This window comes from Hippocampus guttulatus, chromosome 9 (genome assembly GCF_054856545.1).
Source record: "Hippocampus guttulatus isolate MCC_2025c chromosome 9, RoL_Hgut_1.0, whole genome shotgun sequence".
NCBI classification, from domain to species: Eukaryota; Metazoa; Chordata; class Actinopteri; order Syngnathiformes; family Syngnathidae; genus Hippocampus; species Hippocampus guttulatus.
In genome coordinates, this window is record NC_141269.1 from 1,658,752 (window position 1) to 1,686,273 (window position 27,522).

General features: G+C 45.9%; 1 protein-coding gene across 10 annotated transcripts in view; it reads left to right on the forward strand.

The window, feature by feature from the left end:
- Window positions 1-24,441, forward strand: part of cacna1ab (calcium channel, voltage-dependent, P/Q type, alpha 1A subunit, b) — an 81,075-nt gene extending 56,634 nt beyond the window's left edge. For 3 of the 10 annotated variants that reach the window (XM_086119886.1, XM_086119876.1, XM_086119877.1), the window contains exons 40-49: window positions 2,542-2,647; window positions 4,605-4,712; window positions 6,382-6,485; window positions 7,439-7,462; window positions 10,082-10,185; window positions 10,481-10,619; window positions 10,870-10,983; window positions 15,861-16,065; window positions 16,190-16,422; window positions 16,996-24,441. In XM_086119886.1, coding sequence (XP_085976012.1) covers window positions 2,542-2,647; window positions 4,605-4,712; window positions 6,382-6,485; window positions 7,439-7,462; window positions 10,082-10,185; window positions 10,481-10,619; window positions 10,870-10,983; window positions 15,861-16,065; window positions 16,190-16,422; window positions 16,996-17,727 — 1,869 coding nt within the window. In that variant the 3' untranslated portion in view covers window positions 17,728-24,441. The remainder of the gene's footprint in view (window positions 1-2,541; window positions 2,648-4,604; window positions 4,713-6,381; window positions 6,486-7,438; window positions 7,463-10,081; window positions 10,186-10,480; window positions 10,620-10,869; window positions 10,984-15,860; window positions 16,066-16,189; window positions 16,423-16,995) is intronic. The other 7 variants (XM_086119880.1, XM_086119878.1, XM_086119884.1 and 4 more) reach the window with 7 other exon arrangements.
- The last annotated feature ends 3,081 nt before the right edge of the window (window positions 24,442-27,522 follow it).

Below are 27,522 nucleotides of genomic sequence, written 5' to 3' on the forward strand. Positions count from 1 at the left end.
GAGAACACTTTGACTTTATTCTTGTAAGAATGCGTTTTTTTTCTAGAAAACAGAGAATGTTATTCTCGTAAAAATATGATCGTCAATCTTGGAGAAACGACTTCAGTCCCGTGAAATTCCAACTGTTCTGGTAGCATTTTTGTTTCTTTCCAGTGTGGCCTGAACTGTGCTCCTCATGTAACGGTTGCCACGGCGATTCAATGAATGGGGCCTTGCAGGGCGAAAATGAAAAGCACAAAGACCATCAAGTCATCTCTATGATTTTCTTTTGTTTTGGTCCGTCTTCTTAATAGGATGTAACACAACACTAATGCTTTTTTTTCTTCTTCTTACTGACACCCGACGTTTTTGAGACATGTGCAGCCGTCTGGCATTGAGAGAAACTTTGACCTCCCGGCCAATCGGATGTAGGGAAACTAAAATTGGATTTAAAAATAAATAAATAAAATCAATCCAAGGGAATAGGATGAATCATTTTTGAATTGCGGAGACTCTCTTTGCGCGGGTGCACGGCTGCTTGTGTACGTGGAATGGGGACTTTTGCATGCCGTGTGTCGGGTGGTCCACCAGGGGGTGTTGCATGCACGCTCGATGTTGGCCGATGCCCGCCGCCATCTTGCCCTGGAGCATGTCCACACAAAAAAACAAAACAACCGTCATCGTGCTTGCCACCGTGCGTGCCCAACGCTCATGTTCGGAGGTAAACCCGATGGACTCCGACCGCTCCCGATAGCAACCGTCCGCAAGCACCCCCCCTCGGATGGCTTGCGGGGTTCTATCCAATGGTTCATCCATCGGATTTACCTAAAATATGCAGGGAACCTCCTGACTGGTAGGGGGAGCTCTATAGAACATACCAGAGTTTCAAAAACAACAGAAAAAGCTGTCTCCTGAACAAAAGCACCAGTGGTAACGTTTTGGTTTGTTTGTTTTTTAACCACAATTAAGCTTCAACTTAATTGAAGTCTGTGCAGATTCTTGTGTGTAAGTGTATTTTTGTTTTACATCTATTGTATACATTCTCTCTTGGTGTGGCACCGCATAGATGTGTGAATGCGCTGGCACATTCACACATTTAGGGAACATGGGCACAGGTTGGGTCGGAGGCCATTTTGGTCCCCTCCCCGTTGCTCCTCCTGGTGGTTTTGGGCTCCGGCGATCACTTAGCAGAACGAAGCCACCCCCGGCCCCCCTTTATTATTGGAAAATACGATATTATTCTCGGAATATTATGGGTTTTATTTCGGGGGGGGGGGATATTTTCGTAATTTAAGTTCCTATCTAGAAAGAAGAATGCAACTTTTGGGCGAGAAAAAAATTACTTTTTGCCTACAGGTATTATTTAATCTATCGGAAAAAAATAAAACAGACATATTATGATCTCCTCATTAAAAAGGGAATTTGACTTGGAATGTCACTTCTTATCGAGAAAAAAATGCATAATCTTGAAAAGAATTGTAATGGAAAAAAATGTAGAAATATTCTTGTAAAACTACTCCTCTCGAAAAGTCGACTTCCTGTTTTCCAAATTTTATAACTTTGTATTTCAGGGATACTTCTTTTTAATCCTCATCATCAGCTCAGGTATGTTGTTGTTCTATTATGATTTGCTAGAAATGATGACTTGATTCTCGAGAAACAGAAGAGTATGACTTATCAAGAAAACGAAAAACAGAATCGTTTTCATCTCTACTTTGTAAATTTGTGTGTGTGTGTATTTTTTTTCTCAAAGAATAGGACTTTACCTTTTCAAGTTCACTCTCAAAACAAAAAACTATTCTCATGTTGCGAATTCTTATCGAGAAATACGACTTGATTCTCATTATGTGACATTTTTTTGAAGGAAAAATGACTTCCTTTTTCATAATACTATGACTTATCTAGAAACAACACATTCTTTTCATCAACAGACTTTTTATCTCGAAAAAAAATACAGCTTCGTTCCAGAATTTACATTTTCTAGAGGACACTATTATTGTAATAGAAATTCTTATCTAGAAAAGTCACGCTTTATTTTTGGAATGTGCAATGTTTTGAGGGGAAAAACATGTCATGTAAAGTTTTTATCATGAAATACTAAAGCTTCATCCCCAATTTATTTTTTCTCAGAAAAAAACCCCTCTAATTTTCGTGATATGTGTATGACTTCATTCTTCTCCACCCCCAAAAAACAACAACCTTATTTGGGCACAAAAAAAATTCACTTTTTTTTTCTTAGTGCAGTGCTGTGCTGTCTCTTGTGGAGTATCACTGGCGCATCAGGAGACGCAACTGACTCGCAGAGTCGGCTAAATGCCGTCGCAGTTGCCAGCGCATTCGCCGATGGCACCGAAGCAGATTAAACCTCAAATAAGCTGTGCCGTAGCAATCCGACAGCCTCATTGGCCGCTTTCTATGGAGCTCTCTCAACCCCCGAACCCCCTCTCGGCCCCTTCACCGCCCCCGAGCCTCCGCGGAAGTTCGGGCGCAGCCGCGGTGCGGCGCGGCAAGGACGCGCGCGTTTGCTTTCTTACGCTCTGCCTGTTACCTGGCTCTCCGCAGAGGCTGCTGCGGATGGACCTGCCCGTGGCCGACGACAACACGGTCCACTTCAACTCCACCCTGATGGCGCTTATCAGGACGGCGCTGGATATCAAGATCGCCAAGGGTACGAGCCCAGAGTCTTTCTTGTTCTTATAATCATAATAATAATAATACATTTTATTTGAAAGCGCTTTTCATCATACTCAAAGACACTTTACAAGAGCTTAAAACACAGGATAAAAATGTGCACTGAAACAAGCATACATAATTTACAAAAGCACATTTAGATGAACAAAAAAGCAAAAATGGGTAAAAGAGATTAAAAGGTGTTAAAAGCATTGCGGAACAGATGAGTTTTAAGAGATGATTTGAAGGATTGGAGGTCAGTACAGTTGCGGATGTGTTGTGGTAGAGCGTTCCAGAGGGTGGGGGCGGCGGCAGAGAAGGCTCGGTCCCCCCAGGTTTTGAGCTTGGTCACGGGGATGGCGAGGAGGTTTGTGTTTGAGGAGCGGAGGTTGCGGGAAGGAGTGTACTGGTAACGAAGGTCGGAGGGGGCCTGATTGTGAAGGGCTTTATAGGTCAGTAGGAGGAGTTTAAATTGAATACGCTGGGGAACGGGGAGCCAGTGGAGGTTTTTAAGGACGGGGGTGATTTGAGCAGGCGGGCGGCGGCATTCTGGATGTACTGTAGTTTATTGAGGAGTTTGGAGGTTGTGCCGTAGAGAATGCTATTGCAGTAGTCAAGGCGGGAGGTGATGAAGGCGTGGATGATGGTTTGAGCAGCGTTGAAAGAAAGTGAAGGGCGGAGACGAGAAATGTTTTTGAGGTGGAAGAAAGCAGTTTTGGTGATTTGGGTGATGTGGTGGTCAAAAGAGGGGTTATTATCAAAAAGGACACCGAGGTTGCGACAGTGAGAGGAGGGGAACAGGGTGCAGTTGTCAATAGTGAGGTTAAAGTTGGAGGTTGTTTGGGTGAGGGACTGAGGACCGATTATAAGCAGTTGAGATTTAGTGCAGTTAAGAGTGAGAAAGTTTGTTTGCATCCAGGATTTGATATCTGAAAGACAGTTAGACAGGGTGGAGAGTGGGTTGTTGGGGTAAATGATTTGATGGATATATACAATTGGACGTCATCAGAATAGCGGTGGAACTGGAGACCATGATGACGAATGATTTGGCCGAGGGGTAGAAGGTAGAGAATGAAGAGAAGAGGAAGGACCAAGCACAGAACCCTGTTCGGTCGTACCCGGTGACAAAACCGTTTCCGGCAGGCTGGATTTGTTCCTATTCACATTTTTTCTGGGGGAAAAAAAAATTCATTTTTGTAAAATTAAGACTTTTATTTTTTCCCCCCCATCTTGCTCTAAATGTTTCATTTCTTTTGTGACATTACACGCATCATACTTTGACTTTTTTGTCTTGAAAAATACATTTTGGTTGTCATTACGTCGTGACCTTTTTGTAGAAAAACAATTAAAAAGATTTTTAAAACTTTTTCTATGACACGATAACTTGTAATATTGTGACTTTGGTTTGGGAAAAAAAAGTCAAATAGTTCTCGTCAAATCACAAACTTTTTATCGAGAAAAAAAAATCCAATCTTGTTTTCAGTAGTTTGACTTTTTTCTTTTTTAATCTAAAAGAAAATATGACAAAAAATCAAATTGCATGACTTTTTACCTGGGGAAAAAAAAGACTCCTTGTAATCTTGCTACTTTTTCTCAAAAAAGATGCTTGTCATAAGAAACATTTTCGATCTTGACAAAAAACTCATCTCGAAAAAGATGACTTTTTAATCGAGAAAAAAAGTTTGATTCTCCCCCCTTTCAAAATATGATTTAATTCTCATGAAATGACAAGAGTCTAATTTTGGATTCCCAAATCAGTTTTTTGTTTGTTTGTTTTCCTTTTCTGTATCCACACTGGGGGGGGGGGGGGGGGTGATGATGTCATGGCAGCCTCGAAGAGATCAAATGGTTCCACTTGTTTTGGGTGAACGGTCAACCTCGTGATGCCGTTATGCCTCCCTCTTGTACTTTCTAAACGTGTATCCTCTACCGGTACATCACTGGAACTCTCACAGGCGGCGCAGACAAGCAGCAAATGGACGCTGAGCTGCGTAAGGAGATGATGGCCATATGGCCAAACCTGTCGCAGAAAACCTTGGACCTGCTGGTCACGCCTCACAAGGGTGAGTTGCACGGAGAACCGTTGCCTTCATATTTGGATGTCCGATCACCCAACTCACCAAGAGGACAGCTTCTGCCAGCCGGTCACTGCTCTGCATCCCCTGATCAGGCTGTGATGCAGGATACATTAAAAAAAAAAAACACACACACACACATGACCTACAATCAGCAATGATTCAACCAGTTGACTGTCTCGACCTCAAGGTAAATAAAAGATAAAAATCCCATCGCCCGGCGAAACCCAGTTGGCTGGGCATGTCTGTCAGAACAGGACGCACTGAAAAGTCTCAACAATTCATGCCTGAAATTGAACTGAAAGTCATCACATTTTGCCGAGGGCATTTGAATCATTGCGCGAGGCGGACATGCAAGTTCATGGTATCCACATCAAGCACATTCCATCCTGCCATCAGGGGGTGCCAACTATAGAAGATCCTCTATAGGAGTCTTTTCACGACAGGACGAACCTAGCAGCAGAGAACTCAAACTTATGCGGTCCAACCTCGTTAGAACGTACCTCGAAGGTTAGTTCGTTGTAACCGTTTCCCAAAAAAAAAATGGCTGCCAACTACGATGTATCGAACACAGAAAGAACAGATGTAGAAACACCAACGCGGACGACAGCGTAAACGTATCAATTACAAATACGTGTAAATGAGAAGTACAACAATGTAGGTCTTAATCAGTAGCGTTGCAAAGCAACGGAGGGGAATCCCGCGACATACGTTTTGTTCAGAAGCAAGGTCGCGGCGGCAGTTCGCTTCTTGCCGTTCGTCGTACCGAAGACCTTTCTTTTCGCTCTTTCGTGGGACAAACATTCTGGCCGTTATCATGAGGTTCAGGTTCTCAAGGTGTCTGTTTGAAGCAAAATCAGCAAACGGAAAATGAATGACGTCAAATCGTGACTTTGAAATGTGAACGTTATTGAAAACGTTGCAAGCGGGGAACGTTGAAACGAGGTTCGACTGTATGTAGAGTTTTTGCGTCGGAAAGGATGAGCATGAACGATGAGTCCATTTTGAACCTCCGTGCATGTTTCGAATCTGCGGCTTTGATGAATGAATGCATGGAAGGTCGAATCTTTCAAAAGAACGTCATCATATCGCATATTGCTTCGGTGCGGCAGATTTCGTAGCCGCGCCGCTGTAAAAAGATGTTTTTGTCATTGTAAATGAAAACATGACATCGCACAACTCTGGCGAGAATCCCTGTCAAGTCAAGCGTTTGGCAATAAATAAACAAATAATTTGCGCTCCCGCCCCCAAGGCGTCTGTCTGTTGGGTTTGGCAGCGAGGCAGCTACATTGCCCTTGCTGCTCCCGTGAAATGCACTCGAAGCATGATTGGGTTAGCGACTCCGACATTATTGCAGCAGCGGCATCCGCCTGTGAAAAGACCGACGGCTTCCACGACAAGTGTACCGTGTTGTTGAAATGTATCCGGATGTTGCATACCGGACGGCGAGCTCACTTGTGTTTTTCTCGACCAGCCACTGACACGAAGCCCTGAATCACGAAACAGAAGTGTCCTCGCTGTCTGGCGCAACATTCTTGTGAACTTGTGTTCCCATGTTTTTGGTCCCACGCCCACCCCATTGCCCCCCAACCCCACTCAGCGCAGGGTCCCATTTCGCTCGGGTCTAATCTTCCAGGGTAACTTGTCATTTTCTCAGCAGCCACAGACTTGACGGTGGGCAAAATCTACGCTGCCATGATGATCATGGAATACTACCGGCAGAGCAAGACCAAAAAGCTGCAGGCCATGCGGGAGGAACAGGTAGAGCGGATCCCGACGATAGTTCCTCGTCCGGCGCCGCGTTTTCCGGGGCAAGCCTGCGGACGGCGTTGCTTGTTTATTTTTTCCTCTGAAGGATCCATGAAATGTCGCGGACCTTTTCGAAGGTCAACAGCATCTTGAGAGACTTTGACCGGCATGCTCACCGCGCAAGCTTTGGGCCGTGAACTGATCGGCGTTAGCAACGGCTTTGGGGCTTACAAACAAAATGCATGACATGGTAGCATGGTGATATTTTGCAAATAGGATCACAATGCAGCTTCTGTTTCTCTGGAGACGCCTTGCCCCCAAATGCTAATGCTAACCCTCTCAGGCTCCGCTTAGTCCTCGGTACCTCTCCTCGTGTCTGGTCCGCAGACCTGAGACACCCTGCAGGGGAGGACGAGCTCCGAGGGGTCAGGTGGGGCCAGGCCAGTTCAAGATTTGAAAACAAATCATAGCATCTTCAAAAGAACTCTAAAATGAGCCAGCGAAGGGGTTAGGGTAGGAGTTCTGTGCTCCCTCATACGAGTACCAGTCAAGAGGTGAGCGGCAGCATTCTGGACCAACTGGAGACGCTTCATGGGGGATTGGCTTACTCCAAAGTCAAGTGCATGACAGTAAAACGAGAGCGTTCTAAACCAGCTGCCATTTAAACCTTTTTTTTTCTTCTTTTTTTTTTCGGGAGGAGGGACAAACCGTTTCACCCACTGTATCTCTCAGCCAATGCGGGCGTTTAGTGAAGGTCCACGGCGTACTCTTGGTCTGCTCCTGAACGCAGCCATTCCGTTGGACCGAGTGGACAGCATCCGTCGTCTCCCTGTTTGTCCTGCCGTCTTTGTGCTCGTCCGGCCTTGCTTTTTGTCTTTGATTTCATGCTCTGTCCTCGCTCTTCTTCCTCTTCTTCTGTTGTCGCTCTGACGTCTCCCTTTATCCCAACACCCACCCCCGCCCAGGATGAGGTGGGGTCTCCTTATTTGGTCAGTCCAGCTCAACGGTTGCTCGATTGTTGTGTCCTTCAATGTGTTTTGAGTGCTGCCTGGCGTCTGACTGTCAGTCCGTCTGTCCAATGGGATGTTGACCCCCCGCCCCCCATACAACCCCCCTCAAAAGTCTGATCATTTGGTAGCGACACTACGTAACGTGCAGTAACTAACAAGCATTTCATTCAGCCGTTTCCTTTCCCACCAACGGGCTAGGACTTAAACAGCCCGCGGCAAAATCATTTTCATGTCTCTCATACTGTTTCCATGTTTTTCCATGTCAGGTAAGTCGGTCCGAAACTCCCGTCCCACTGGCCCAGCGTTAAGGCTCATTTGCGCTCCCACTACGTCCGTACCAGCAGGTGCCTCTGAATCCAAATTTTCCTCCGAAATACATATTTGATTCATACGGTTTATTTATTGATGATTTTCAGTGGGAGGGGTCCCCGTCAGCAGCGGCCATAAAATCTCAACCAATCAAACGAGGGCTGAGGTTTCGAATTACGGTTTGGAAACGATGCAAGGTTTAAAGTTTCAAGACTTGGTTCGGGTTTGAAGCCTAAATTGGGTTTCAAACATGACGTAGTGTTTGAAATGAGTCACGGTTCGAGATTCATATTTTTAGACAGGGTTAGGGTTGCAAACAAATATTAGGGTTCGAAATTCCACCAGTGTTTCGAAATAGGATTTTCAAACCAGGAACAATATAAAGCCGGGTTAGCATTTCATGTCAGAGTTTCAAACCAGGTTTTATGATTCAAATTAGGGTTTCAAGCAAGGTTTTGCCTTCTAAATGATGAAATATGGCTTGTGTTAAAAGTTTCAAACAAGGATTAGGGTTTTTATTGAGAGAGTTTGAAGCCAGATGTGGTTTCGGGACAGGGTTATGGTTCTAAATTCGTGTTTGCAGCCTGCGGTAGAGCAGAGTGAGGGTGGAAAAAGGTGGGTTAGCGTTTTCAACCTAGCGTTTGAGTTGCAAACGTTTGGCATTCAAAATTGGGGTTAGAAGCCGGTGTCAGGTGTTGAAGTCAGGGTACGGATGTCGTATGTTGAACATAAATGAGCCTTGACATGTCAGAAGGGGCATGGCCATGTCTCGTTTGTCACCGTGATCCAATCAGCCCACGCAAGGCAAACTTTTAAGTCACTCTGGAAACGTTGAATCCGATGTGTTAAATGTCTCCTCGCACACATCGCTCTCTGATATGTCCGGGCTTTCGCCGAGTCATCTTTTCACGTCTTTCTCGTGTACGACGGGATCTCGACGTTCCCTCATTGATGCGGGTCAGAGGGTGTTTGTTTCGGAAGATTTTCCACTGCACTGCACCTGCTCGCCTTCCGGAGGCGCTCATTGGGCGCCGCGGCCAACCCGGTGCATAAAATCAAATCATCGGGAATCCAGATCTTTTTGGAAGGAGACGCTACGTTCACTTCAAAAGTGAAACTTGATCCCGATGATTTGATTTTAGGTAGCCGCTTGACAAAATAAAATTAAGTAAATTTAGCACACCCAAATTTTTTTAAATCCAGTGTAGTTTAGTGTTTCAAGGATGCAAATTCTTGGTTTGTGCCAAGTTAGTTAGTTTTTTTTTCTTGGGGGGGTGGTTAGGGTTTTGAATAAGGTTTTTTTTTTTCCATCAAAGGTTAGGGTCTGGTTTGGGCTCTAAATTCGGGTTTGAGGCTTTGGTTAAGTTTTAGGATTTTCAAAAAGAGTTAAGGTATCGGGCCTGAGTTAAGGTTCATCAAAAATTAAAAAATATATATTTAAAATTGGGGTTTCCAAAAGTTTCTAATTTTTGTTTGAAGCTTGTTTTAGGCTTCAAATTAGGATTTTTCTTCTTTGAAACCTTTGTTCGGATTGTTAGGATGTCTGGGTTAGATTGTCCAAAAAGGGTTTGCTATTACGGTTTCAAGCTTGGGTTATGGCTTAGAATATGTGTGTGTGTGTGCGGGGGGGGGGGGTGTTTTTTTTAAGACTTTCTTGGGGTTTCAAGTCAGTGTTAGGCCTCTTTGAGCTATAAATGAGCTTCATGGCTCCAAATTGGGGTTTCCAACACAGGGTAGGGTTTCAAATTTCATTTTAAATCATTGGTTCGGATTTTATTCCTGCATTTGTATTTCTAAAACGGGTCATTGTTTCAATCGCTTTTTTGATGGGTCTTTTTTTTCATGTTGGGCATTCAATTGAGCCCTCGAAAGCAGGGCTCTGGGGATAAATGGGCGTCAAGCCTGTGTTCAGGTCTCAATGAAAAGTTAGGGCTTCAAGGTAGGGTTGTCAAACCTTAGTTAGAGATTCACGTTGAGCTTTGAAGCCCATTTTGCTTCAAATGTTTGATGCCGTGTGTGCCAAGTTGCGTGCATGCAGTGGAAACATCTCCCAAGTGAGTTGTGATCCCAGATGGGCCACTTTGGTGGGGAAACGTCAACCCGGCCACAGCGCCCCCCCCCATCCCCCCCGTGCTGCTGATGGCGCCCCGTGTGGGTCCGTGCCGCGAGTGCGCGTCTTTGTTGTGTTTGCTGTGATTCCCACATGTTTCCACCCAAACCCCCCCTCTCTGGCATCGGCCCCCTTCCTCCCTTTCCCGATTAAACCCGCTTGTGGCGTATCTCACACAGAACCGACCGCCGTTAATGTTTCAGCGAATGGAGGCGCCGCCGGAGGGCGACGGCGCCGACAGGCTCGGTGGGCCCGTCACTCAGCCCGACAACGTCTACAGCGTGTGAGTACTCGGCAACTCATTGTGTGGCTCATGTCGGCTGCGATTTGGGCCGGTTCAACGAAGCGAGTCATCACGCGACTTGATTATGGACTCATTCAACTCATCAGGCGGACATGTCGGTTGATTCGAATTGGCGAGCGGTTATGTACATTCGGGTTTTGATTCGATTTAGTTTGTTGAATCAAAATAAATTTTCCAATTAGAAATCTTTTTTATTTTATTTTTTTGTTACACCGCTAAACGTCCATTGAGAATGGGCTGCTTCAACTCATGGAGTGGTAATGTGCCGCCACAGACCTTCGGACGGCGGCGGTATGACGGAGAGCCAGTCGTGGGTGACCGCCAAAGCCCAGGAGATGTTCCAAAAGACGGGCAACTGGAGCCCCGACCGGCCGTACCCTGACGACTTCCATGACAACCGGAACAACCCGCAGGTATGGCGAGCGCAACGCATATATCTATTTGGGTGGGTTTTATCCGGATACGTTTGTTTTTCATCATGGAGCAACTTCCCGTCTCCTCGTCTTTTTCCAAATTGTTCCTGTAATGTCGCAGTTGATTTGTGCCTCTTTGGTGTCGATGAAACGAGCCGCCCTACTTTGGCCATAGCGCCGTCCGACCCCCCGCCCCTTCCTGCGAGCCGGGCGGACAGTGGTCACGCCTCCTCTCGTTGTGTCCTTGCAGACGGTAGAGATGCGGGAGATGGGGCGGGACGGGTACTCGGACGCCGAGCCCTGCCACCCAGTGGATGGGCACGGGCGCACCCTCTCCATGCCCCGCCTCTCAGCAGACAACCAAGTGAGCACCTCCATCAACCCCCAAACAACCTCACTCCCTCCCTCCTTCCCTGCCTCCCTCCATCCATCGCCAGTGCCCACCGCCATCCCTTGCCCCGCATGTGACTGGAATTCATTTGTCTCTGAAAATTGATGAGGTTTTACCAATGGGTATCTGGAACGCACTGAAAAGAAGACACGAGAACAGTTCACGCCTTTTTTGAGGGGGTTTTGGTCATGTGACATTGGCAATACAAGCATGAGGGCACTTTGACACCAATTTCAGTCAATGGCAGGGTGGTGCATAAACTGTCGGCTTCCTTGGATGGGTGAAAACATCAACGCAATATTAATCAGAATACTCTTTTTAGACTGGCATGGGCACATACAACATTTTCACTGTCAAGACAATTTTTGACTGGAGTTCTTTAATATTACGAGAATAAAGTTGAAAACAAGTCTTACTTTGAAGAAAAAAAGTACATTTTGGGGATAACCTTTCCAATCCTGATGATAGTTGTATGTATTTTTTTGTAATTTTAGGCTTAAAAAAAGTTTTGTACCGTACATTTCATGAGATTAAAGACAAGGCGAAGCAACTTCATTCACCTAGCGCATTTCATACAAAGGTAACTCAATGTACTTGACAAAACATTTAAAGGCAAATTAAGAAGACATTTAAAAGCAAAGTAGAGAGACAGAAAAAGTACTTGCTTAAAAGAACGTAGAGCCTATGGTTTTGGAAGAATTGATTGTAGAGATGCTCTAAAAGTCCTTCATCATAGCGATTGGGTGGGGGGGGGGCTTCATTTTTAACCTGGATTTAAAAGCATTTACACTTGTGGCTAACTTCACTTCTGTTAGCAGCTTATTTCTTTTTGCCTTTTTGCACGGCAGCATAACAGCTAAATGCTTCTGCACCATGTTGGGCCGGTCGTAAAATGATTCAATGCATTTTTATTTCTTTCGCGACGGCTGCAGAGCTTTCCGGAACATTGAACTCAAAATAACAAAGGATACATTCAACGGAGCGCAGCAAGCTAGAACATGGACAATAATACAGTCCTTGAGAGGAACAAAAAAAAGTAATATTTTATTGATAAAGTATAAAACGTCACAATCTTTTTCAGTGTGGCCCGAATACTTTTTGAGAGACTTGAAATTCACTTGGTTCTCTCCGCTCTCATTCTCACCCACCACGGAAGCCCCGCCCCCTGCCCCCAAACACACACACCCCCTTTCACACATCTACACGCCGTTTCCCTTTACTGCCACATCATGTGATGCCCGAGCCTCGTCTTAAGACCAGGTGAAGCAGCATGCGGCTTATGATTGTCGCTATTGGTCCGGTACGCTCCACGCCAAACTCAACAATTGAATGTTTTCCGATCAGGGGACGTCTACCGTTAGCGGCGATCTGTTTGTGCGCCCGAGATGCCTCTAGAACTGATTGGACATTTCTCAGGACAGGCATCTCAATAGCCGTAAACGATAGTATGCCGTGATGCTAGTTCGGATATTTGGCAGAATCATTTTCCGATAACTAGTGAATGAGCCGATGAATTAAAAAGACTGTATAATGACTCGAATGGTGTCTTATGGGGTCCCCGTAACGCTTCCAAGAGCAAAGATGTCAACTACTGGCAGAGCATTTGACTCTCGCCTATATCGGGGGTGTCAAACTCATTTCTGTCACATGCCACTTTGGAGTGACGTATTCTCGCGAAGGGCCGTCAAGACGGAGACAGCAAATAAATCTTTCATTGCTTCATCGTGGTTTGACGAGTTGGCAACAAATTGACGGATTACCAGTTTGAAGTCAACCATAATAATTTGATCCGTTATTGTTCGGGTGAGTGTCAACATGGTAACAAAGCTGTTTAACCTCAGCGTTATTGATACTACATGATGATTTGACATTTCAGTCTCGATTTTAGCAAGGATCGTGCGAGTTGACACGCACCATTTGCTTTCGCGGGCCACAAAAAAAAGATGTGGCGGGCCGGATCTAGCCCCCGGGCCTTGGGTTGACACAGGCGGCCTATTTGATTTCACTTTACAACAGTCATGTTGTAATGTGTTCATTTCTGTTAAGTCCTTTTTTTTTTTTTTTTTTTCAATAAATAAATATCAGCCGCTTCAATTGGCTCCGTAATTTATGAAATGTCAGTAATCTGTTTGCGATGACGAGGTGGCGACTAACTGGAAGGGGCACAAACAGATTTTTAAATTCTTTTCTCTTCTGCCGTCATTTCCCACTTCACTTTTCCGCCTCATTCCCACCTGATCCTTGGTGTGTCTGTCCCGTGCGCAATAGAAAAGGCGACGTCCAGTCCTGTGTGTTGCTTTCCTTTTTTTGTGTGTGTTTTCTTGCCTCTTTCCCACGCTGATCGCCAAACCGCTTTGATTGTGCGGCTCTTTGTACGCTTTGCAGCGGAGAAGACACGGCCCCCGCGGAAATAACCTGAGTGTATGTCCTCTCGCAGGCTCTAACGTTGCGTTTGTTGGCCGCGAGGCGTCAGCTGGTGCGTGCACGCCGTCGTTGTTAGGGCTTGGAACTGCAGCAGGGCAGGACTACCCGCTGTTTTTTTTCCAGCAGTATTTTTCGCTTTCAATTTTTGGGCTTTTTATTTGAAGGGGGGGTGTCACCAACTCTGGTTCTCGAGGGCCCCTGTCCTGCATGTTATCGATGTTTCCCGCCTCCAGCGCCCCTGATTCAAATGCTCAGCTCTGCAGAAGCCTGCTGACGATACTAGTCCTTTTTTTTTTTTTTTACACATCAAAAACAGGCAGGATAGAGGCCCTCAGGGACTCATTTTGTTCATTTCCTAGATTCAATAATGTACATTCATTTGAGTTGATTTTTCTTGTACCAGATGTTTATTTTGCTTTTCTTTAATTTATTTTTACTTAATTGTGTTTTTTTATTTGACATTTTGGGGCGTATCTGATTTTGGTTTTGGTTTTGTTCAATGTGAATAATGTCGTTTTTGAAATGTATTTATTGTATCTTGATTATTTATATAGAATTTGTTTTGGTATTTTATTTATTTTTGCTTTTCTTTTTTTTTTAAACTTATTATCTTTTGTTGTGTAGTATTTCCTGTGTATTTGGCAAGTGTTATCAGATTTTTTTTTACTTTTATAATTTCTTTACCTTGTTATATTTTATGTCAAAATACTTTTTAATTTGAGTTTTATTCATTTAACGTTGATTTTTTTTTTTAAACCAAATTGAATGTTATTTTTTTGTTTGACTTTTATTCCTTTTGCGTTTTAAGGAATGAAATGAAATCAACTGGTAAATGGCCCGTCACTTTTCTACCATGGCTCCTCAAATCGATTAACACTGTGAGCTTGTTGACCTCCCTACGGCGCAGCATCACGAGCAACAGGTTTCGAGCTCAAGGGCACTTCCGCATAGACGCAATGGCCGTGGGATCCAACCTCTCTACCAATGAGCCACGTCACTGTTACATTTTTGGGGGTGGGGGGCTGTGGCTTCCACCTGTGCTGTGTTTGTAATATTTTGGTGACCACGCAATTCGCTCAGAACATCTTGATGAAGCCTTCATCTGCTAACTGCTACATGTTAAGCGCAACCAATCCCTTGCTGCACATTCTGGGTGGACGCAACTGAGTGTCTTGGTGGTTTTAGCGAACTGTTGCCTGACGCAAATCCAAGACGTGCGTGCGCCTTGTCCAAGAGCGCCGCGGACACTGTCTCTCTTGTTCCTCGTGCATGCGGAGGCATGGCCACCGACCGTCATGCTTGCTGTCCGTCGGCTCCACCTTGTCCCGCCAACCCGTCCGACTTGCCGTTCTGCCGCCGCCGTGCCGAATTCTCATAGCTGACGGTCAACTGCCGGCTGATGTTTCCGATTTGCAAAGAGCTACGGTGAAATGTTTTTTTCGGAGCCGGATGGGTGCACCAGCCGATGCTCGACTCTTCGGGTCGGGTTGGCACACGCCCATCTGGTTCATCAGATCACTGAACCTTTTCGCCCTGATCTGGTGCCAGTTGTGGTTCGCAGCAAGAAAAGGCTTCAAGCGAGGTTCGGGGTTCCAAGTTAGTGTGTTGAAAGCCTGGGTTAAGTTGGGGTTTTAAGCAAAGGGGTAAGGTTTTGAAGGAGTGTCTTCCGCCAAGGTTGGCGTTTTAAGATTTCAAGCACGGGTTTGGGTTTCAACGAAGGCTTTCAAGCATCGATTAAGGTTTCAAATTAGGATAGGTTAAAATTTAATCCTGGGTTAGGGGTTCAAATAAGGGTCTCAAAGCTTGGGTTCAGGTTTCAAAAGGAGAGCTTGTTTTAAAATTTGGGTATGATTCCAAGGTTGAGGGTTCCCAAATCAAGGTTTGAAGCTTGGGTTAAGATTTCAAATTAGAGTTGAAAGCCTGGTTTTGGAGTTAGGGATTCAAGCTAGGTAAAGGTCTCAACGTCGGCATTTGAAGCCCGATTTAGTGTTCGTTCAGACAAGGAGTGGAGCCTCACATTTCTTTAGTTTGAAGCCTTGAGTAAGGTTTTAGATGTTTTAAGCATGGATCTGGGGTTTCATGCTGAGTTGGAGCTGGGCTTCTTTCATGTTTTCATCACCTGGACCTGACAAAACTGGAATCAGAATAGCAGCAACAGTTTACTCAATACATCGGTGGCCTGAAGCGTTTTCCCATTTTACGACCTAGGAACAAGACCGCGGTGTCTGGACCATATGTGGGTGATATGATGGCACACTGTAGCTCAGGATGTACCAAACTGAGCCCTGGTACCCAACCAGTACTGGCACCAGCTCAGTGGAAAAGGACATAGAAGAAGGTCAACGATCCAGACTCCCGGCAGCATCTCATCTCCTGTTTGTCTGTGCTCCTCTCCCTCATCCGCAACCGTGTCCCGGGTCTCTCAGAACATCACCGACACCAGTCCCATGAGGCGCTCCACCTCCAGCCTGGTTCACGGGCGCTCGGGTCGAGGCGTCAGGCTGGACGACTACTCCCTCGAGAGGGTGGTGTCCGAGGAGGGGCGGCACGGCGGCGGGGGCCGCCGGCACCGGGACCGAAGCCACCGGACTTCGCAGCGATCCCTCACCAGATACACAGACGCAGACACGGGTGAGTTGCCACCAAAAACCTTTGGTCCACTCTTGGCATCCCGGACCCGAGAAGATGGAAGTCCATGTTGGTCTCCGGTGGCTTTGTTGTCTGTACGAACCGTTTGTTTCCACTGCCCATACAGGCCTGGGCACAGACCTGAGCACCACCACGCAGTCGGGTGACCTGCCTCCCAAGGAGCGTGAGCGGGACCGCGGCAGGACCAAGGACCGGCACCACCACCATCACCACCACCATCACCACGGTTCCGTGGACAAAGAGCGCTACGACCGACACGACCTAGCCCACCGACACTCGCACGACAGTCACTGGTCACGCTCACCCAGCGAAGGCCCAGACGGACGAAGCCACAGACAGGTGAGTCACAGGATTGGGTCCTATTCGGGGGTTGCGCGCTTCATTTTTATCGATAACGAATAACTTAACACGGATGCACTGGTATGACTCGCGGGTTTGTCACACAATTTCTCCCCCGTGAGGGGTCACCGGGCAGAAGAATTTGAGAACCCCTGGTGCCTCTGTGCCCTGCAATTGACGAGTGACCGTCTCCGGGGTGTAACCTGCCGACTGCCCAAAAGTCAGCTGAGTTAGGCTCCATCTCACCTGCTACCCCAAAGCGGATAAGCGCTCGAGGAAATAGACGTACGGATGGAATTGCTGACATTGGCGCGGTGATCAGTGGTCTTGCATTGAGCTCTCTCCCCCAAGTTATTGCACCCACTTCTGGAGGTCTCTTTCTCTCTTTGCTTTTTTCGCTCGTTCTCTTTGCCCATTTCCCTTTTTGTTTTGGGGTGACTTCTTTGCCTCATGACTGCTTTTGACCAGTCGACCGACCGATCCGCCGCGCCGACTGCGCTCTCCTCCCCTCCTCCCTCTCCACTCTGGTCTCTGTTCTCGTCGTGATTTTCCTTGTTTACATTTTTGCTGTAGGGCAGTAGTTCGGTGAGCGGCAGCCCCGTCCCCTCGACTTCGGGGACCAGCACTCCGCGGAGAGGCCGTCGCCAGCTGCCACAGACCCCCGCCGTCCCCCGCCCCCACGTCACCTACTCCCCCGCCGTCCGCAAGCCGAGCTACGGCCCACCTGGGCCGGGCCGCCTGCGCTCGCCGTCCCCGCGGCACTTCTCCCCGCCGGACCACGACAGGGGCTACCACCACCGGCCGCCGTCCCGTCAAGCCTCTCCCCACCATGGGGGCTCCTCGTCCAGGCACGGGTCGCCCCGATCCCCCAGGCACCAGTCCCCCCGCTCGCCTGTTCACGGTTCGCCGCGCTCCCCGCACCGAGGCCGTTGGAGCGGACCTCCGCTGGGGGACAGTCTGGAAGGGGACGGGTCCTTCTACGAACGCGACTACGAGTACAAGCGGCACCACGAGCCCCCGGCGTATGAGCAAAGCCTCTCCCACGGCAACCCCCACCCGCACGCGAGCAATTCCCACCCGCACCCCCGCTCGCCCAGGACTGCCCGCCACGGGCCCCCACCTCCGCCGCTCCCTCACCCCCATCCGCGCCGGGTCCCCAACGGCTACCGCTCGTCCTCGCCTTCTCCGCATCGAAGAGGGCCGCCCGGGGCACCCCACCCGCACCACCGGACCCCTCATGCCCGCGGACCCCGCAAAGGCTTGCATGAACCTTACAGCGAGACAGATGAGGATGACTGGTGCTAGCAACCGGATGAGGGCGGAGAACGGCAACCTCCGGCGTTATGGCCTTGTGTATCTGAACTTGATGGGGGCGGGGCGGAGGGTCCGGACTTCCGCCCGAGGACTCAGCCTTCAGCCCCGGAACTCTGTGAGTGCGAGTGCGGGGCGGAGACCAGGGGGCAAGGTGCTTCAAGCGGTCTGACGAAACGCAAGACGGCTCAGGACAGTGGGACCGCCCCGCGCTCCCCAGAATCCTCTGCTGGGATGCCGAGCTGCAGGCAGAAAACTTCAAATCAGGGGTCCTGACGAACGGTCAGGGGTTCTGAGACCCAGACTGCTCATTGCATTTGGCTGAATCCTTCTTCTTCTTCTTCTTCAGGTGACTCTAGGAACTCTCCAAGCGGGCTTCACTCACCTTTTATAAGGAACACGGGTTCCTAAAAAGCCAGGCAGGCCCTTTTCCCTCACCCCAACCAGACCTTTCCACGCCAAGCTTTGCCTACAGGAAAAATCACGCTTAAGAACAAAACTTTTACACCACGTGATCTTGAGCGCTCCCACCCCCACAAGGACAGAACCAGGAAGCTCCGCCTCTTCTGCAAAAAACAGCCAATCCCAGCGCTGGATGATATTTGATGAGTTTTATCATCTCTGTTTACTGTTCACTGTACAGACTCTCTTTGCGTGGGTATGATGTCACTTCCTGTCTGGTGATGGGGGGGGGCGGAAGTGACATCACGTGGCAGAAAGGGCGGAGAAGAGTAAAGCAAGGACCAACTCATTTCTTCAGTATTTCTTCTCTCGATTGCTTCTCGTTCTTCTTCTTGGACATTGGAAGCTCGATTCTTCGATTTGACCTTTTTTGGGATGGAAACGTGTGCATGATTGATTCAACCCATATGGGAGAGGAAGCCGAAACCCACATTCTTGGGACCTTGGGGGTCGGCGGGGCTTTACAGAAACTTTGCATTTAGGTTGACAAAAAAAAAAAAAGAAGAAAAGAATCTCTCTTCTCTCTTCGACTGTTTCTCTCTGTGACGGTCGCTCGGCACCTGGAAGGAAAGCAGCCTTTGTGCTCGGATGTTTAGTCGGATGGGTCTCGGATGTTGGAGGCTTTGCTCACAGAGAGAGAGAGAGGGAGCAGAGGGGAAGTGAACTTGGAGCGCCCGTTATTTAGTGTTGTTCATGATGATAGTCTTGATAAAAATGTCCATGCAGAATGAAAATGATGTTGATTATTGTTAGCGCCGTTGCCGTAGAGTTGTTGTCACCTTCTTTGTTATCCCTCCAAGTACACCAAGTCCATCTTGTTTGCATCCTTGAAGTCGGGGCTGTCCAAACCTTGTCTTCCGAGGGCCGTATACAGAAAAATCCAAGGCTGCGCGGAGCCACTCTGACATTCTTCCCATCTCATTTAGCGAACCCGTCCAAAGTACTCCCATCAGCGTTGGTCGGTATGCGGAAAAACGCTAGAATCAATCCGCCCCTACTACCGAGCGGCAGCACTTTTTGCGTTCGGTAGAAAGTGAGGCCAACAATCGGAATTCATCGCTGTCGGCAGATGATCTTTATTTCTCGGGGCATTGTGACTTGGCGTTTTCTTCTTATTTTAGTGATGTGTGATTGGTTGGCAATGTGTTGCGTGAGAGATGCCAGTCGGTGTCATCATCGAAGTTTTACAATGCAGGCAAACGACAATTGTGAATGGACGCTGGGTCGCAAATGGCCCCCGGGGTCATAGTTTGGACACCGCTGCCTTACGCTGACGATCCCGGCTCCCACGTTTCAGGCTGGTTCGCGGCAGGGGGGGGGGGGGGCGTCAGGGACTTCATTTAGTTCTTGTCCTACCGACACCCTAGGACAAAAACGGTTGTAAAAGGTTTTGGGTGATGAGGTGGGCGGCCCTCTTTTTTTTTTCGTCGCGTTGTCGGTGAACTGAGCAGCACGACTGCCCAATTTAGGACTTCGCTTTGGACCCTTCCACCCTGTAAGGACACCTCTGGTCCCCTCCGCACCAACAGTGACCTCACCTCAGCCCGAGCCCTCCCCTCAGGTCTGGACTAGATACCAGGAACCATGCGAGGTTGTAGCACAGCCGAATCCCCCTCTGCCAAAAACTGGCATCAGTATTCGACAGCCTTTGCGGCCACATTCAGACGGACCCTGGACATGGTGTGAACCCGTTGCCCTTCTTTTGGTCCTGCTTTCGATAGAATCTTCTCGAACTAGATGATCAACAACGATAGGTATTCTGAGTTTAGGTATAACTGTAGCCGTAGTTCTCACTAGCTTTTTGAATTGGTTGCCGCTCTTGGACTTGCACTCTTACTAATCTCAGATCTCCCCGAAACTCGTAGTCCACGACTTTTTGACTCTATGCAGACCTCACGAGCGTCCGTCCGGTTTCTGCAGGAACCGCGAGACCCGGATCCCTGACAAAAGCCCAACAAACGGGTGACAGTCGGTACCCACTTGCACATTTATCTGCTGCGAGACCCCCTGCCTGCATCTGTTGCCTCCCACTTTGCCGGGACGATACGTGTTGGCCTCCGAGGCCTCCAAGTAGAGCACAGACTTGCTAGATATTTGCCTCTGTTTGGCAGGAAGTGAAAGGGCACAACCTGGAACCCTGTCCGCAGTTGCTTCCCCCGCAATCCCGGACCCTGACAGAGCCGCAGTGCCTTCTGTACCTGAGTCACATGAGTCATCTGCCACCCAAGCCCTCCCGGCGCCCTCCCGCCCGTTATATTCCTTAAGATCAATAACACTAAACCTTAAATGTCCCACCGGTGGTCCTAACACCGGGCCCACACATGACTTTGACTTTATTGTTAAAACATTACAACTCTTTTTAAAATCGAAAACGAGATTGTTTTTTTTCCCGCAACTTTTCAATTGTGATGGCATTTAGGGGCACACGTGGCACAGTGATACCTTGACTGAAGAATTCAACATGTTCTGTGACTGAGGTCCAAACTTTGTATCTCGATTTGCAAGTCGGTCGCCAAATGCCCGCTGCAAATCTCAACCCTGCTCTTACTTCAAATTTTGTCTCGAAACACAGCAGAGGTGATATAAGTAGTCAATACCTATTGGGCCCCCTCAAGACACACATGCAATGAACTCTGGGGGAACAAAAAATACTTATATGATGATTAACAACCCTGTGATGGAAATTCTTCCTGGCAAGCAAAGGGCGGCAGAAAAAATACACAAACAAAAACTTTTTATGATGATTATTATTTATTCAGATGAACCGTTTACAGTTCGTTGAAAGTGCAATATGTTACCCATCCCTGGTCTGGAGAATCGCTACTACTGTTTTTTTCTGCAAACTGCATTTTGTACAACACCTGGGCTCTTTCGAAAGGTATTCATGTCGGCATAGCACTCCTTTGTATCTTTAGCCTTGGACTTGTGTGTGCCCTTACATGTAAACAGAAAGATAAAGGCATTGTTCCTTTGCCAGTTTGGACCATTTGTGTACCTTTTATAACCATACAAAGTACTTGTTTGTACCTCCAGGTTCAACAGTGGACCCTCTTGGGTATGTCACAATTAGTGGCACCTTGGAGAACAAAAACGAACCTCGACAGAACCCTTTTTTGTCTGACCGTGTACTTAAGCTTTCTTTCAAAGTCAAGGTAACACTGCGCTGAAGTTCTTGTCTAGTTAGTGTTCAGATTTTGTGGCGGCCAATGGATCCGAGATGTGTGAAAAGCTCACCTCCTTCGTTGTTTGCGTCGCGGCTGTTGGGTTTGGCGCGTGCGGCGTTGCGGGTCGTCAGTGTGTGGACAAACATGTAACTCAAGGGCTCTTTGCAAAACATCATGCGGGTTTTCTTGTACAGTTTGAGTGCTGCCAAAAGTCGTGCTCATGTAGCTCAAGTCACACAGGGCGGTCGTCTCCCCCCAATGTGTGCAGCACTAGCCGTGTGCATGCGTGTGCGTGTTGGGGAAGGGCGGGGTTATTGGGGCCAGTGGGCACGGAAGGTAGGCGTCCCGTGTCCCGTCTTGGGGGCGGCGGGTGTTTAGAAGGGCATTAGGGGAGCAATCAGCAGTAATTTCCCATAAAAGGCACTGGGCCGCCATATCACCTCATGCTATGATGTCATCACGGGCGCCTGACAGATTAATTGTCCAGCCGATTTAATCGATATTTGCATTTCTTTTAATTGGCAAAAATCAGCTGATTTTATTTGGTCCCGGTTTTTACCTTTTTATTTTTTCCACGTCCAATAACCAATAAACAAAAAAAATCTGCCTCTCATTGGCCGATTTTTGCCATTTTTTTCCCCCTCTCTTTTGTCATTGTTAACCAATCCTAAACGACAAAGTATTGCCAAACAGTCATTTGTTCCACCTGTAATTCATACCTTTGTTGTTGTACGCGTCAAGGGACCAAAATATGTTATTTTAGTCATTGTATATATTGGAAATTAATCGGACAATGAATCGGTTCTCTGAGTTTGACAAGTATCGGCATCGTTATCGACAAATCCAGATCAGTCAGGCCCTAATCATCATCACCACAGTGGCGTTATCACTACTGTATGTCAACACGTCTCAACCACATGGAGGAATTCACTTTGCGTGTGTGTGCACGCACCTGTGTGTGTGTGTTACAGTAATATTTGAGTAGCTGTTTGCTGTGATAGATATGTTATTTGAAATGAACAGATATGTAGAAATAATCAATTTAAAAAATGGATTAAAATAATTTAGAGCCTCCTGATGGTGCAGTGAAGACAGTACTGAAAAGCAGAATGTTTATTAGCAAGCGCACTGAAGTACTTAAGTCATTTTTACCATTGCAGTATTATCAAAAGGACGTAGCTAGTTAATTTTTATTTATTTAGTCTATTAGTTATTGGGAAAAGTATTTTTTATGTTATCTTCAATAAATTTCTAAATATAAGCATTGAAGCAGTTACTGTTTGTGGCCTTTAATGGTGATTATAGGCACTTAAAAACGACGCACTTTCAAAGGTTGCGCAAGTGTGTGTGTGTGTGTCTCCGTGTGTCCGTCCTCCACTCACCTCCCTCTCTCCGTTGTCCACGTTGACTCTAAATTTTCATGTACACTTTGAAGCCTAAAATTTTGTCAATGGAGATCAATGACATCTGCCTGTCCTCGTCTTGTCTCTCATCAAACTTTAAATAAATAAATACAAAATCGCATGCATGCAGTACCCATCAAGGCCACACGGAGGTGGTCTTTACCCTCCGTGATGTAACGAGGCTTTCATTTTAAGATGACACGATGGCAAATTACGAATTTCACCCTCCTCAAAAGAGTCCACGTTTCGTCGTACAAACAAACAATACAAGTTCGTTTTGGGGATTTTTTTTAAAAAATTTTTTTTAGTATTTTGTTGTGATTTACATTTGAGTTCGAGTGCAGGATGACAACAAAATGACGTGTTGTAAAACACCCAAAACACCGGCTTCTGAGCAAAAAGAGGAGAAAGCAATCCTTTTATGAAAAAAACATGCTAGCAGTGATGCTGACTCGGCGCGTGGCTGAAGTTGAACATGAGTAGCTTTTTTACATGCCGTTTGTCATTGACTCCACAAATTGTTTTTCACGAAACACGTTTTTTGCAAAGCATTTTGATAAGCGTCAATTACACGCAAATTTTAGGTATTTGCGGCCGGTCCGGTTCCAGTCGGGATTCTTGTATAATGTGCCATGTATATTCTGAAACAAACTAGAGAGAATGAATAATTATACCTCCCCACCCCTTAAAATGTATGTTATTCCAAAAAAACTGCAAAACATTTGACTTTATAGATTTTTAAATTGAGTTAGCTTTGAATTTGAAACGGGTCAATTTGACACACGCCACAACAGCAGGGCAGATTTTTTTTTAATGGGGTGTTTAAATGCATAAATTGGTCAGTTTGACCCAGAGCAACACAAAAATAGGGCTACGGTTGACTGAATTTCAGATTTGAAGTTCAAAGGCAAGAAGGTACTTGCATCCATCCTACCTTGCTTCCATCCATCCTGCCTTCCATTCCAGCCACCATGGCAACTATTGGACTCAGTAGAACCCAAGCCAGTGCCAAAATAGAAACTCACTCGTCAAGTTGGGGATTCCAAAAAGACTAAATGAAGCATACATGGTAATTTGAAGCGAAATAAAGATCGTTATTTAATTAATTACAGATTTTGCATGTGCAACGTGCATGCCACTGTGTGGGGTAAACTTCAGGAATTGCAAAAAAAAAAAGAAAGAAATACGATGTGTGTGTGTGTGTGTATTTTTAAAAGCAATGTGCTTCTTTATTTCCTTCTATTTTTAAAATTAAAAAAAATTCAACTACGCCAAAAAAAAACATTGAAAATATTTTTTAAAATTGACCAAAATAATCCTCAGAAAAAATAGAAAGTGACTACAAAAAAAGAGACATTGGTGATGAGTTCAAAGAATCTTTATTTCATGCGAGGGAACAACCAGAACACTTGAACAATAAACAAAATTTGAAGCGTATGCAGCTGCTTGAACTTGAATCCGGTGATGTTTTGTTTCCGACTGAAGAAATCCCATCTTCTTCTTCTTCTCTCCTCCTTTTCTCCCAGGCTTTGTCTCTCTCTGTCTGTTTTTTCTTGCCCGCCATCTTTTCTCTTTGGTTTCTGGATCTTCTGTGCTGTTTCTACCTGCAGTGCATTTTGTAATTTCCAAACACAATTCTTCCTCATGTGGCTGAATAAAATCAGAGAGAATGCATTGTACCAGCCCCGCCTCTGCTCTCCTGCTTCTTGGTGTGCTCAGATAACGCGACTCAATTCAAACAAAACTCATTTGTGTATATATGCAAAATAGAATTCGGAGACCTCCGCAAAGGCAGAATGTGGACCTTTGTAGATACAAGTCGCATGCCTGAATTTGGGGGAAAAAGATAAAGAGGGGGAAAAAAAAGAATCACCACAAAGCCAATTTCACTATATATATATATATATATTTTTTTTTTTATAAGTAGACCCACAAAAGAAAAGAAGTTTCTCCACCTGAAAATACAGAGAAAATCTACTCTTTTGCCCGAAAATGGATTTTGTGAAACTGTTGTAGTTGTGGTCAAATGAGCTGTTGTGTTCAAAATACGCTAAATAATGCACCGTGTGTTCGCAAAAACTAAAACGTCCTCACACTGCAGCATCATTCGCCTCATCTTCCTCCAACTCATCTGCGTCCGACGCTACGTCACTGATATGTTCCAAGCGACGAGACGCACACTTGACACCCGCCGACGCAGTCTCGCCCCCTCCCTCCTCCGTCACGTTTTACTGGCGTTTCTTCTTCCCTCTGCAGCCCCCCTCCTCCTCCTTCTCACATCTTTCTGTTCGACGTCCACCTCCTCAAACACACACGCGCGCGCGCGCGCGCACACACACAGCCCAAAATAAACACCTCCTACACATTCTGTTGCAACAGCGCATCACTTCCTGTCTCGGTCTGTCACACAAACACACACAGTTGCCCGTTCACATTCATTGTTAGTCAACACTCGGCTATTCGTACACGCACACGCGCACGCGCGCACGCGCGCTGATGGTGATACTTCTTCCCCCCCTCAAGGCAAACGACTCACTTCCTGTCCATCAAATGCCCTCTCACCATCCACTTCATGGGTTACACTACCTCAAATGAGATACAAAGGCAAAACGGAGTGAGTGGACCGCGGGATAAGAAGCCGCCTTTCGAAAAAATGCCTCTTTTCTTTCACGAAATTGTAATAATAATGTAAGTTGAGGGATTCGTTGTTTTTAATGGATGGTTCTACTTTACAAAGGCAAAAGGAGAGATTGATTCTGTTTGAACGCAGCTTTATTGAAAGGAGAAAAAAAAGAATGTCTGCACCGCAGCACGATCGAGAGCACACTCCTCGTAACTAAAATCACTTCCGGCTTCACTTACCTCAACAGCCAATCAATCCACATAAAAACATGTCTAAGCAATTATTAAAAATAGAATGTAATTTAGGTATTCTTAACATTAAATAATATGACGCTCTGACATAAAATGATAATAATAATATAACATAAGCTTACAATAATAATAATTGAACCTCCACTTCTGAATGTCTCTTTTTACGAACGATTTGAGTTACGCACTGTTAACCCTTTCACGCACCCTGTAACCTGATAACATGATAAAATGTCCCCTGGAGTCACCGCCGTCCCTGAAAGGGTTAACAGTGAATCTTCGCGCGCACCAGAAATATAGACAAAAATGATAAACAGGGGGCCCTCGGCGCCGTCTTGCTCATCGAACAGAACCGAGTTGATTTGTTTTCGGCATTCGTTTGAGACGAACCGAAAGATACATTTCCGGTCTGGCCACTTTCGGTTAGTGCTTCACAATAAAAGCTTATTTTGCATCAGTTGATGGAAATTGCACTTCCACCTTCTTGATCACAAATCACAACTCTCGTAGCCTTTGAGTTTGGGAATAGTGTTGTAAAAGAGATCTGAAAAGCATTTAATTGATGTAAAATTTTGGATATAGTATCGACCGTCTGTACTCTGTATGTTGTTTATTGAAATGTAGTGTCGCTTTAAATAAGACAACAAGTGGTTAATGTCATTGTAATTAGGTCCAAAAAAGCCGCTCACGTATGTTGTTGCAAAGTGGAAGTTCCAGTGATGTGCAATACTGCACACTGCAAGATGGTGATTATATGAGCGAGGCAATTAAAATCACTTCTCACACGATAATGAGACATCACCTCATTTTTTTTTTTAAATTAGAAAGTAGCATAAAAAAGTTTCCTACCACTGAAAAATGTATCAAATGTACTCAATTTGATGTCATCAAGTGGTTGCACGAAATAAAATGATCTGGATCTAGATTTTTTTTAAGTACAATAAATGGATCCAGATTTTATTTGAGCTTAATCTGCCTATCAGATTTTTTTTCAGTGTGGATCCAAGTTTTCCACAATCAACCAATGAATTACAAAAGACACAGACATAATGACAGAAAAAAAATTAAATTAAATTTTAATACTTGAATCGGAATTTCCCCATGTGAATATAGAATAAGACTATTTTTTTAATTGGGGAAGCTGCAGTCCTCCCATTTTCCCCTCCCCAGGTAAAGTTAATGAGCAATAAATAGTTAGCATGCTTTGTCAAATTGCATGTTTTGTTTTGTTTCTTTCATTATCTATTCTCTTATCTTATTCTTACCCACACGCTTGTAAATAATAAAATAATAAATACATTAAAAAACACACTGCTGGGTATGTGTATATGACTTGGCTAGAACTGATTAATTGCATTGCCATTCATTTCAATGGGAAGCACTACTTTGACTTATGACATTTCAGGTTACAAACGGGTTTACGGAACCAATTACATTTGTAACTCGAGACTCCACTCTAATTCGAAAATCAGCAGAATATGTACATAAGAAGTACGTCCAAGTAAACACATTTGAATGGTAAATAAATCCTGCAATATAAAACCAAATGTGCAATCTTCAAAGAGGGTATCTAACCCCCCCTAGCCGCCCCGCAAAATGGGAGACGATGCCCCCTATCCCACTAAGTCATTTTTTGTCTGTGTATTTTAGCTGCATCTTCGTGATTTCGTGATAATACAAACAACATCCAGGGTTGATTTTTTGGTTCAGCAGCAAGATGATGTCATATGTTTTTCCCCAGATCAGAATGTTCCACACCGGTTCATTTCCTTCAGTCATACATCTTGGAGCCGCCTCGACTTCCGCTTCCTTCCATCCCGCTGTTCTATTTTTAAGCCTCCGCTGGACGTCACTGCGGCGCTCTGTGTGCATGTGTGTGCGCGCTTTTG